Source organism: Borostomias antarcticus (assembly GCF_949987555.1).
Source record: "Borostomias antarcticus genome assembly, chromosome: 9".
Classification (NCBI taxonomy): domain Eukaryota; kingdom Metazoa; phylum Chordata; class Actinopteri; order Stomiiformes; family Stomiidae; genus Borostomias; species Borostomias antarcticus.
Window position 1 is genome coordinate 8,435,359 of NC_140242.1, and position 12,634 is coordinate 8,447,992.

At 48.4% G+C, this 12,634-nt stretch overlaps 1 protein-coding gene across 5 annotated transcripts in view; it reads left to right on the forward strand.

Moving 5' to 3' along the window:
* abi1a (abl-interactor 1a) overlaps window positions 1–12,287 on the forward strand; it is a 45,872-nt gene extending 33,585 nt beyond the window's left edge. For 2 of the 5 annotated variants that reach the window (XM_084443335.1, XM_084443336.1), the window contains exons 6-11: window positions 834–934; window positions 1,687–1,803; window positions 3,312–3,539; window positions 5,998–6,084; window positions 7,782–7,970; window positions 10,176–12,287. In XM_084443335.1, the coding sequence (XP_084299461.1) occupies window positions 834–934; window positions 1,687–1,803; window positions 3,312–3,539; window positions 5,998–6,084; window positions 7,782–7,970; window positions 10,176–10,351 (898 nt within the window). In that variant the 3' untranslated portion in view covers window positions 10,352–12,287. The remainder of the gene's footprint in view (window positions 1–833; window positions 935–1,686; window positions 1,804–3,311; window positions 3,540–5,997; window positions 6,085–7,781; window positions 7,971–10,175) is intronic. The other 3 variants (XM_084443337.1, XM_084443338.1, XM_084443339.1) reach the window with 2 other exon arrangements.
* The last annotated feature ends 347 nt before the right edge of the window (window positions 12,288–12,634 follow it).

Below are 12,634 nucleotides of genomic sequence, written 5' to 3' on the forward strand. Positions count from 1 at the left end.
GCAGACTCCTGTCTTACGCTCTGTCTCACTGTGTGTGTGTGTGTGTGTGGGTGTGTGGGTGTGTGTGTGTGCGCGCGTGTGTGTGACTGTGGGCTGCGCGTCCGTAGACACACGGACAGGCGCTGGGCTGAGACTGCGTCGTCGTTTGGAGTCACACTGCCTTCCTGTTCTCTCATTGAAAGGGCGTTTTGTCATTCACTCCAGTGTGTTAAATGTGAAACGCTTGTGTAATGGTTTGTTTACAACAAATGTAAATATAAATATGTAAAAAAAACAAGTGTCTCTGAATGAAGACGTTTGGATGTATTTCAGTGTGAGGAAAGTAGAATTCCTAGAATGTGGAACGTGGCGTGACATCACGCACGGCGCACCTGCTGTGAGCGTAGATAGCGGTGAATGTGCACCGCGCAGGTTGGCCTGAATACAGGGAACATGTCCTCAATACATCTGCCTCTTGTTTCCATTTTATTTCTTTCGTTCTTTCTTTCTTTTTCCCCCTCTCTCTTTCTCCCCCTCTCTCTCTGTCTCTCTCCCCTCTCTCTCTCCAACCCCTCTCTCTCCCTCTCTCTCTCCCTCTCCCTCTCTCTCTCTCTCTCCCCCCCCCTCTCCCTCTCCCTCTCCCTCTCTCTCTCTCTCTCCCTACCTCTCTCTCTCTCCCTCTCACTCTCTCTCACTCTCTCACTCTCTCTCACTCTCCCCCTCTCTCTCTCTCTCTCTCCCCCTCTCCCTCTCTCTCCCTCTCTCTCTCTCTCTCTCTCTCTCTCTCTCTCTCTCTCCCCCTCCCCCTCTCCCTCTCTCTCTCTCTCTCTCTCTCTCTCTCTCTCTCTCTCTAGTGGTAGCAGTGGGGGTAGTGGCAGCAGGGAGAACAGCGGGAGCAGCAGCATCGGCATTCCCATCGCCGTGCCGACGCCCTCCATTCCCAACTCTGGACCAGGTGAGCTCTGCGTATCATCATCCCCATCATCATCATCATCACCATTACCATCATCCCCATCACCATCAGGGTCTTCTTCATCATCAGCTCTCCCCCTCCAGGCCTCACCATGCATACGCAAGGATTGTATCGCAATCCACACACACACACATACACACACACACACACACACACACACACACACACACACACACACACACACACTTTAACTACGATTGCCAATTAGTACTGAGATCAAATGAGCACAGTTGTAAGTGCATTGTGCTGTAGGGAGTGTCAGGGCCAAGGCTGAACAAACTCAGGGATTACGTAGACCCATAGTGCTCTGAGCAGAGAGAGAGAAAATAGGGCAACCTGCATTAGGGCCTTCTCACAGCGGCATCTTAAATGTATCACACGACGCAACACGGCTTAGCGAAACGGCACTAGAGCTGGGATTGTTGACCCGAGCTGTGCATTATGCATGTATGTATCGGTGCCTGACGAGCTGAGCCGCGGCGGAACGGCGTTTCAGCCCGATTCCGCCTCAGGCGAGGCCAGAGGCAACAGATAAGTACAGCTCTGTCTGTGAGCCCGTCGCCATGGTAACGCTCGGCCCCTACCCCCACCTACATGGAGGATCAGTGTCTGTGAACTTGTCCTTGTCCTTCCGAGAGTAACGTTCCTTTTCAAAGCACACGTGGCCTGGCAGCATTTGACCCCCCCCGGAACGTTGACTAACCCAGCGGTTCTTCTGACCCGACTCATTTCAGTCCCGCCCATGACCGCTCCCCCGGGGGCCCCGCCCCCCCCTCCTCCTCCTCCACCTCCACCTCCACCTCCTCCTCCGCTGCCTGGGCTGAGCCCACCAATGGCAGCGCCTGCTGCAGGTGAGACACCCTCCCCCGACCAATGGGATCCTCCGACCCACACCGCCCCCTGCCTCTGGTCTCGCTTCTCCCAAACGCTCTGCCACGGGGGTCGGGGGTCACGGGCTGCTCAGGTGGTTGGGATCACTCTCTGGTGGTGGGAATGTTTCTCATCCGTTTTCAAATCAAACCAAACTTTATTTATAGAGCACATTTCGTACACAAAGGCAACACAATGCGATTTCAGTGGGGCTGGTGTTTGATTGGAATGTAATACTGTTCTTCCCATTGAATGAGCCTACGCCTGTTCCCTCTACGTGTGTGTGTGTCTGTGCGTGTGTGTGCATACGTTTGTGCATGTGTGTGTAATTGTGCGTTTGTGGGTGTGTGTCTGTTGGGACGGCTGCCTCTGTGTGTAGTTTGTAATCCAGAGTCAGTGTCGTGATGAATGCTGTATTGTGTTCTGTGTATGTATCATGTTTCCAGTGTGTATATATCACTAGTTGCTCTAGTGATAATTCAATCTTCGCCGCGGCGATGGTGCGCATCGTTCACCCTGCGAACACTGCGAGTGTTCTGGAGTACCAGAAAGACCCCCGGATCCTCCCCAAGAAGAACCTGTCCCGTCGCGGCGACCGCGCCCGCGTTCCATTCTGTCCCACCAATCAGGACGTTCTACGACTCTCTCACACGGGGAATTGATTTACTGCATGCCCTGGTTCTCATCAAACGAGCCGATCGGTGGGAAATACAGTTTGCTATTTTTAAACCGACGTTTGAAACCCGATTATGAACTCTGTCTGCCCCTCCGGCCCACATCTGGCACATCTGGGGAGTAGTCCTCACCGCTTGACTACGTTCTGACTCCTGACCGTGTCTCTGTGTGGACGTTGACTGTGGTGTCTCTGTGTGGATGTTGACTGTGGTGTGTGTCTGAGTGGACGTTGACTGTGGTGTGTCTCTGTGTGGACGTTGACTGTGGTGTGTCTCTCTGTGGACGTTGACTGTGGTGTGTCTCTGTGTGGACGTTGACTTTGGTGTTTCTCTGTGGACGTTGACTGTGGTGTGTCTCTGTGTGGACGTTGACTGTGGTGTGTCTCTGTGGACGTTGACTGTGGTGTGTCTCTATGTGGACGTTGACTTTGGTGTTTCTCTGTGGACGTTGACTGTGGTGTGTCTCTGTGTGGACGTTGACTGTGGTGTGTCTCTGTGTGGACGTTGACTGTGGTGTGTCTTTGTGGACGTTGACTGTGGTGTGTCTCTGTGTGGACGTTGACTGTGGTGCGTCTCTGTGGACGTTGACTGGTGTTTCTCTCCTGTTTCTCCTCCTCTGAATGTCTGTGATTGGTGGTTGATAACTGTCTTAACATTTTTATTTTGAGGGGTACCAATGAATTCTTGGACATGGGATCTACTCTACATACTCTTATCTAACCCCTCTCTCTCCCTCCCTCTCTTCCTCCCTCCCTCTCTCCCTCTCTTCCTCCCTCCCTCTCTCTCCTCCCCCTCGTCTCCTCGGCGCCCCCTAGCGGTGGCCCCCGGGGGCCCCGGCCTGGGCCCCGCCCCCATGTCTCAGTTCGGCACCGTGTCGCGGCAGATCTCGCGGCACAACTCGGCCACCTCCTCCTCTTCCTCCGTCTCCATGGTGTCAGCTACGGGTACCTACCGCCGGGCGCCGTCAGTCACCTCCCAGTTCTCCCTCCAGCAGCAGCAGCCTCACATGAACGGAGGCGCCCCTTCCTACAGCCAGAATTCAAGTAAGACGCGCCCACGTTGTCTCTGCACACCCGCCCCGCCCTCCCGCCCTCGGTGCCTAGCTATCGGACCGAGGGGGCGACGCGCTCGCTGCGCCGGGGACCGCGGGAGCTAGTCTCTATCGGTGGCGTCGGCCCACCTCGGTCCCGGAACAACGCGGTTAGCTCGTTCTGTAAACACTAGTTTGCAGTGTAAAAGGCGGCGTCATCTCTTCCTGAAGGTCAGCTTTGTGTTCTCAGGCTCATCGACTCCGCCTCCTGTGTGAAAAAATGCAGGTTAAGGCTTTTCTCCTCTCCGCGGGGAACGACTTTAGCATCGACGCGGAACGCCCCGTCCTTGGTGCCTCTTCACATAACAGATGACGATCAATATCCGCAAACACGGCAAGAGCCACAGCTTTTGGGTCTGGGTTTTACACACATACAGTCTCGCCAACCTCCTAATGTTTCCTCTACGTTTTAAATGGCCTTCATCGTCCTTTTTTTTCCCCCCCTAAACGCACTAGCCGGACTCCACAAGGTGATCTCCAGCTCAAGGTGTCCACTGACCTAAAGCGTAGTGTATTTTTGGTTCGGTACTGTTCCCGTCAACGGTATAGCCCTCCAGAGGGAGCCACACAGCGCTGTCTGGATCTGGATCTGGATCGGTGCTTCAGGCGTTACACCTGGTTCTGAATAACCGGTTCCATCACTGGATCCAGGAAAAGCGATGGGAATGTCTGCAGCAAGGGGAACCGTGTCACTAGAGGCCATCTGTGTTTCACTGAATAGAGTCCCCTCCTCTCCTTCATCGTCTAACACACTGTTTACTGTAGTCTGGTGTGAAATCATAGTCAGCTGTTGCTATACAGTAGGCGTCAGAGTTAAGGTGTGTGTGTGCGTGTGTGTGTGTGTGTGTGTGCGCGTGCGTGTTGCAAGGAGCAGAGAGAGGAAACTTGTGCTTTTGATAAGGAAACTTAATCAGCTGATAGATGATTTTTAACTGAATATCCATGTTGCCTTAATTTGGACAACGTTGAGTGTTCTATCAGGCACCAAACTAGGTTTATGCAGGAGTCTGGACAACGCAGTCCTCCCAGAGGAGCTGCTGCCCCTACGCTGGTGGTCTCCAGTGACCGTTGTCACTGACCTCTCAGAGCTGGTTTATTTTAAGATGGCAGCTCTGCTGTCAACGTATCTCTGCTCTACCGGGGCTTATAGAGAGGCCCTGTGTCCAGGGGTGCCATAAGTGTGTGTGTGTGTGTGTGTGTGTGTTGGGGGGGTTGGTAGGATGCACTGACAGGGGCCCTCTTAAAACCATTATCATAAGGTCTAGTTTTGGGGGGCCCAATGTTATATTCTTTCATAGGGGCCCAACATTTCTAACGGCAACCCTGCATGCATCCCAACTATCCTCTCTAGACGCGATTCAACCCATCCTATGCTCTATAGTCCACAAGAACACACACATGCACGCTTTAGGGAAAAGCTGAGGGGATTGGGGTGCACAGAGGAAGAACAGCAATGTGGGATAATTGTATATTGATTATAGCGCCTCCCTCTGGTCACATCCAAGACCAGATTGTGATCAAAGGCAGGATGGCTGATCAAACATTCTCCTTACCTGATCCTTCAGTCTCCCTCAATCACCATCGGGACCAATCAGCCGCGTTCGTCGCGGCTCTCGTTAACCTGATTCAGGTTCATTGCAACCTCGCTGCCTGCTGCTCTAAGTAGGCCAGGCCCGTATCCCACAGACTCACGACTAATCTCAACAGTGTGCGCTCCTTAATTCCTGAGCTGTGTTCGGAATCGTTCCCTCGTTCCCTCACTCCCTATTCCCTATATAGTGAACTACCTAGGGAACGGAGAAAATGGAGGGTACATGCACTGTTCCCTGCAAATCAAGGTGAATTGTGGGTAATAAATAGTGGACTATGTAGGGAATGAAAATTCTGTGGAGAATTCGGACACTACAAACAAAATGTCTGTCGCCCTATATAGTGCACTATACAGTGAATAGGGAGCGATTCCGAACACAGCCCTGGTGATGTTTTTGTACAGACGCGGTTGCTACAGTACTTCCTCACTGTCGTTGTTGCTTATTTCCCCTTCCTGGTGACTGATCTGTTCTTGTGTTTGTGTGTCTCTTCTCTCTGTCCTCTCCCCATCCTTTTCACTCCATCTTCTTACTCCTTGTGTGTGTGTGTGTGTGTGTGTATTTGCCTCTATGCGTGCGTGTGTGTGTGTGCGCGTGTGTGTCCGTGTGCGTACGTGTGCGTGTGTGCGTGTGTGTGTGTGCATGCATGTGTTTGCTTGTGTGTGCATGTGTGTGTGTGCGTGTGTGTGCGTGTGTGCATGCATGTGTGTGCGTGTGTGTGTGCATGTGTGTTTATGCACGTGTGTGTGTGTGCCCGCGTGTGTTTGTGCGTACGTGTGCGTGCGTACGTGTGCGTGTGTGTGTGTGCGTGGTGGCATCCAGTGTCCATCGCCCCCCCCCCGCCCCCGATGCCCCAGCTGACCCCACAGATCCCTCTCACGGGCTTTGTGGCCAGAGTGCAGGAGAACAGTAAGTCCAGCAGCCAATCACCTCCCTCTACCCCTCTGCCCGTCATAACTCTGACCACCAGCAACCCCACACTCCGCATGCATAACGCCTGTCCACCCGTGTGTGTGTGTGTGTGTGTGTGTCTGTCCGGTGCCTGGTCCAGCCTAGATCACCGTCTCCATTCTCTCCCCACATTAGCGTTCAGACACATGGCTTTTATTTTTCACCATCGACTCCCACGGCTTTCTCCAGAGCGCCGAACCCCGCGGTGAACATTGTAAAAGTGTCTCCATTCCAAGAACGGCGCTCAAGGACCGAGTCAGCAGTTGAAATCGGGTCCCATATGTGTTCTATGGCTGCTTATGAAACAAAAGCAGAAAAGCTAACATACTGTACGGATGCAGTTTCATCAGTAGCGCAGGCGATGTTAGATGTGTGTGGTTTTGCGATCGTGTTTCTTATGTAACGCTGAAGAACATGCGACTCCCAGACAGATTTACGAGGTCTTGAGCCGTTGGCAGGATTGCGAGGGGACTGTTTATAGCCGTTTGCTTACGAGCCAGGAGGTGATTGTTTCCAGTCAGATGACAGATGACAGAAATGCAGCTGCAAAACATCACAGCGAGGCAAAGGCAAAGGCCCTGGTTAGACACTACCTGTGAATACCTTCCATATTCCCCATCACTTGAGGCTGCCAGCTACCGCATGGCTTAGGTTTGGGTGGGACTCCCTCATGGCTTGTGGTGGCACATTTGTGTCGCGTTTATTCTGACAACGTGCCAGAGACGCTGTTTAGTCCAGAGAGGAGGAAGGTGGGGTCTCATCGTATGACAGCGCAGTTCTTTTGATGTGGAGCGTGAGAGGAGAGCTGGTTTAAGATGGAGCAGGGTTCTCACTGCGGAGAGGAGTATTAATCAGAGCAAGGTGGTGCTCCCTGCTGCCCTCTACTGACTTGGTATGGTACAGGATCAAAGGATTTGTGAGTGTGTGTGTGTGTGTGTGTGTACGCATTTATTATTACGAGGTTATTTCATTAGTGACTTTCATGCCTCTACCCTCATGAAAGACTCGGAAACTCTCTAAAACTATTAAGGTCTGTCAGTTTGAGAATTCCAAATAGCTTTGATGAATAAGCACAGTTCATCGGCGTGTCAGTTATCATCTCTACCTCAACTTAAGTGAATAATGTATGATGTCATGCAACACAAGCAGGCACACGTGTGACCTCATGGGAAGAGAGTGGTAACGATGCAAAAGCAAATCTCCCACCTTCACAGTCTGCATGAGTAAAGCTCCACGCCACGCCCCCCCACCGGCCGGGCCTCGGGTTCCACACGCACGCAGGCCGCATCCTGTACTAACCGGGGAACCCGAGGAACTCGGAAAGTCGAAGCCAAAAGCGGCACGCCAACATTCTTTTCTTTTCTGTATCACTAACCACCCTTATTCTGTATCCGAGGTACTCACGCCCCCGCATGCCTCTCTCCCGCAATCGATCTGCATGGTCTCCCTCTCTCTCTCTCTCTCTCTCTGTCTCTGTCTCTCTGTCCGTCCATCCGTCCGTACGTCCGGTTGGGCTCGGTCGCATGCACGGCCCGCCGTGTCGATGACCCGACCAGGAAGAACCCCAGGCACGTTAAACTTCCTCGCTGTCGGAGGCGTGTCTCCTAATTAACTCTTTCACCCCCCCCCATCTGTATCTTATCTTGATTCGTCAGTCGCGGACACCCCTACTCCGCCTCCCCCTCCGCCCCCCGACGACCTGCCCATGTTCGACGAGTCCCCGCCCCCTCCGCCGCCCCCGCCGGTGGACTACGAGGAGGAGGAGGAGGCGGCCGTGGTGCACTACAGCGACCCCTACGCCGACGGAGACCCCAGCTGGGCCCCCAACATCTACATGGAGAAAGGTGTGTTCACCTCAGCTGGGGCTGACTAAAGGAATGTAGGCTTTGGGGACGGAAGATTTTCCCAGCCCAATCAGATTCAATCCAGACTATGTGAAATAACAACAACCTAGCAACTGCTCCGCCCAAGATTGTGATTGGTTTAAAGAAATACAGCTTTTGGTCTCTTATCAAATCAAATTAGATCAAATTTTATTTGTGTAGTGCATTTCATACACAGAGGCAACACAATGCACTTTACAAAGGGCAATGGAGGGTGGGCATAGGTCCCACCCCTACATATTCCAGAGGGAAGCAAAAAACAAAGCAAAAGTTCGCCCAAAGGGCTGAAAAAGTGAGCTGTAAAAATTCTTCCCTGACCTCTCTCAACGAGGTGATCAAGCAAGCTTTCTAGAACATGTTTGTCTATTGGCTAAGAACATTTACAGAGCAATAAACATGGGCTAAATACTGTAGGTGAGACATGACTATCAGCAAACAATAAATAGTTACAGAGAAGGTGCCTACATGGTAGACCATTATGTTTAGCTATCCCTGTAGTCTCTAATATGATATTTAACTGAATCATATAACAAAGCACTAATCTTATCAATGAATGGTAATGAGTGCAGCCAGACCTTTCTCCAGTGCTGGCACAGCGTAAACAAAGGCCTGGTTCATAGTCAACTCAAGCTACGCTGACGCGGCTGTGAACGCGGATCTATGCAAGTATTTTGGTTCACTCTGAGCGCGCGGGGGTCGCTGCCTTGCGTCAGTGTCCCTATCGGTTTGTGTGTAAATAGCACTTGCGCTCGCATAAAGTTACAATTTTTGGCATGACACGTTTCTACGCAAGGACTATGGAGTCAAAATGAGGCCAGAAAGCATTGTAAACGTAAGTGAAGTATTGTAAACAAAAACATATGAATTGTAAACGTAAGTGAAGTATTGTAAACGTAAGTGAAGTATTGTAAACGTCAGTGAAGTATTGTAAACAAAAAATATATAAATAATCACTTAATTATTAAAAAATAAAATAAAAATTGCATTTACGATACTTTTTTGCGTTTACAAAACCTTTTCTGCGTTTACAACACTTTTCTGCCTTTACAATACTTTTTCTGCGTTTACAAAACTTTCTTGCGCTGCAAAACATTCTGGCCTCTCTTTGACGTGGGGGCGGGGCTAGATGAGTGGCGTGTCCAGAGAGGAAGAGGCGGAGTTTCGGGATGCCCACCGCCATATGAGCGCTGCTCAACGTTTTTTGGACTTCTTCTATGGTTTTGATTTATATATGGCGGTGGGCATCCCGAAACCCCGCCTCTTCCTCTCTGGACACGCCACTCATCTAACCCCGCCCCCACGTCAAAGAGAGGCCAGAATGTTTTGCAGCGCAAGAAAGTTTTGTAAACGCAGAAAAAGTATTGTAAAGGCAGAAAAGTGTTGTAAACGCAGAAAAGGTTTTGTAAACGCAAAAAAGTATCGTAAATGCAATTTTTATTTTATTTTTTAATAATTAAGTGATTATTTATATATTTTTTGTTTACAATACTTCACTTACGTTTACAATACTTCACTTACATTTACAATTCATATTTTTTTGTTTACAATACCTCACTTACGTTTACAATACTTCACTTACGTTTACAATGCTTTCTGGCCTCATTTTGACTCCATAAAGGACGCGTCATCACCTTGCGTAGCCTTGCGTAGCTTGCATAGCTCGCGCTAGCGTAGCTTGCGATGACTATGAATGGGCCCAAAGTGTGGAGCTAGATCGGTCTGGCTATGTAGAAGTGTGGAGATGGATACTGTAGGTCTGGTTATGTAGAAGTGTGGAGATAGATACTGTAGGTCTGGTTATGTAGAAGTGTGTAGATTGATACTGTAGGTCTGGTTATGTAGAAGTGTGGAGATGGATACTGTAGGTCTGGTTATGTAGAAGTGTGGAGATAGATACTGTATGTCTGGTTATGTAGAAGTGTGGAGATAGATACTGTATGTCTGGTTATGTAGAAGTGTGGAGATAGATACTGTAGGTCTGGTTATGTAGAAGTGTGGAGAAAGATACTGTAGGTCTGGTTATGCGAGACGACCTCGTCCTTAGCGGCTTCCGGTGGTATCAGGGTATCGGGGGGGGGGGGGGGGGGTTGTTCTGACCCGCCAAGGCGCTGGTATCTCCCTGGCTTTTACTGATCTCTCCCTCCCCGCTGGTCCCTCCTCCTCCAGTGGTGGCCATCTACGACTACTCCAAGGACAAGGACGACGAGCTGTCCTTCATGGAGGGCGCCATCATCTACATCATCAAGAAGAACGACGACGGCTGGTATGAGGGCGTCTGCAACGGCGTCACGGGCCTCTTCCCCGGCAACTACGTGGAGTCCATCATGCACTACGCTGATTGAAGGGGGCGCCACCGCGGCACGCATCTCCAGTCGTACCTTCAGCGATCAACTAAACTGGTCTGGTGGCCTCAGAAGCGTAGAGAAGCTCTTCTGGATGTATGACCAAATGTTTTTTCCCTTACTGATTGCAAATAAATAATAATAATAATAATAAAGAATATATTTACTTTTATTTTGGTGTTACGGGTGGCTGAGGGACATTATAAAGTACACAAAGAATACATTTTGCTAATGATCCAGACTGAAAACGTGCTCTCACGGGTTGTGGGGTAAGGATGTTGTCCAGGACTGGGATAACACTAGCTGAAGGATATACATTGCGTCTCCATACGGGCCTCATATGCACAACATAACATCTGACATGCCCATTCACAGCGGGGGCTTCATTCTGCCAACCTGCATTCATCATGTTTTTATTTGGACTTTCTTTGTGAATATTTAATAATGAGAGTATAACGGAACACAGAAGAAATTGTGTTTTTTTCTTCTTGCCAGATGTGATATAATGCATATGTGGGCACTAGGACCCTGACATGTATACACCTTCAGTGAAAGTGTTATTACTGATAAAATTGTATATAATGTGAACTGCAGGCCATTGGGTGTCTGTAGTGTAAATTCAGTGAATGTCAACCACAGTTATCGATAAGTAGTCTTATAAGCATCACAAACGGATATGTAATGTTTGTCTCTGACTGAAGATTTTTAATCATGGTTTCAACCAAATTGGTGCCATTTTCTTCTCTGCACACCAAGGCTGAGGAGAGCTGAAGTTGAATGCAAATTGCTTGTCAATATGAATAACATAACCTGTTACTATGTTTTATTTCATGCAACCAGTCATTCCTGAAATTAAATCTTGCCGTACAGCATGCCTACTAAATTCTGAAAATTGTGTATGGTAACCTCTGCATAATGCCCTTTACTTCCATTATGTCATACATGCAATTTAGGTTGTTTTGTTATATTTTTAAATCATTGACTTGTTGAGACTTAGAAAAGTATTTGTGGACAAGTTCTTGGTCTTATTTTTGAAATGTTCTATTTTTTAAAACATTTTATTTGATTTTGACATTTCAATTCATACCTCTGGTGATGTGTCAGGTCAAATGTTCGAAAGCCATAACTGGAGAACAAATTCCCTTTATCATTTAACTTCAATATGCAGTCCAAGGAAAATGACTAACTTCTTACTAATCTGAGCAAAACGGATTATCTGTAGATACAGTAGCTGGAAACTGTAGGTTTGTAAGAATTGTAATGTTTACTATCTTAATGGATTATGATAGATTGTAAATCATATTGTTACTGGGTTCAATTTTTTCAAAATGTTCATTTTGTCATGATCAAACTGCCATTTTACAAATCATTAATGGGTTTAATGGAGACCAGTATGACCACTCATATCTTCCTCAGTCATCACATGGAGAAGCAATGAACAAACCTGTACTTTTGCCGTTTCAGCAACTGTCATCATTGTCTGGTTTCAGAGCTCAGGTCTGGAAATCATCTGGATGCAAGTTGTTTTCCTCCTTGTCCTCAAACGGATCTTCTCACTTTGTCTGTACTCATTTTATAGTTATAGCATACCTGCGTCTTAAAAATCTTGACTATCAATTCATGACTTTTCAGGTTGGGGTTTTCAAATGTAAGGTAAAACAAATGGAGCCTTACACAATAAACTATTGTCCTCTATCATGATTGACTTTCCTGGATGTATTCATAGCCTACAACACGGAGTTAACTGCACCCATCACTGTTGGCCTTTTCAGGATGTTGCAGCTAACGCCTTGAAACTTTGTCTGCTTTGTTCTATAAAACATATATACACAAGTGATTCAGCTCAATTTCATGGGTAGAAATATTGGATGCTCATCTCTTCCTCTGCCCTTAATTTGTATATATATGTTAATTGAAAAATTAATTGTACAGTCTTTTATAATAAATCATTCTACATACAAAATGGTGGTGTGGCGTGTTGACTGAAAATAAGGTTGAGGCTTTACTTAAAAAATACCTTTTATTTTATTTGAGTACACAGTCATTGTGGATGCTAAGGCATTGGATGTTCTGGAGCACTCGTTACAGAAGCATGTTCACAACGTTCTCCAACTGGTACAAGTCAACGCAACCGTTTGATCGACATCTGGCCTGGAGGGTGTGGACGGATCTCCAAGTAATAACTGAACATAGACCCCCACACACACACACACACACACACACATATATACAATGCTCCAACTCTGGAATTACAATGATTCTGCAGTGCCCAGTGCCCACCAT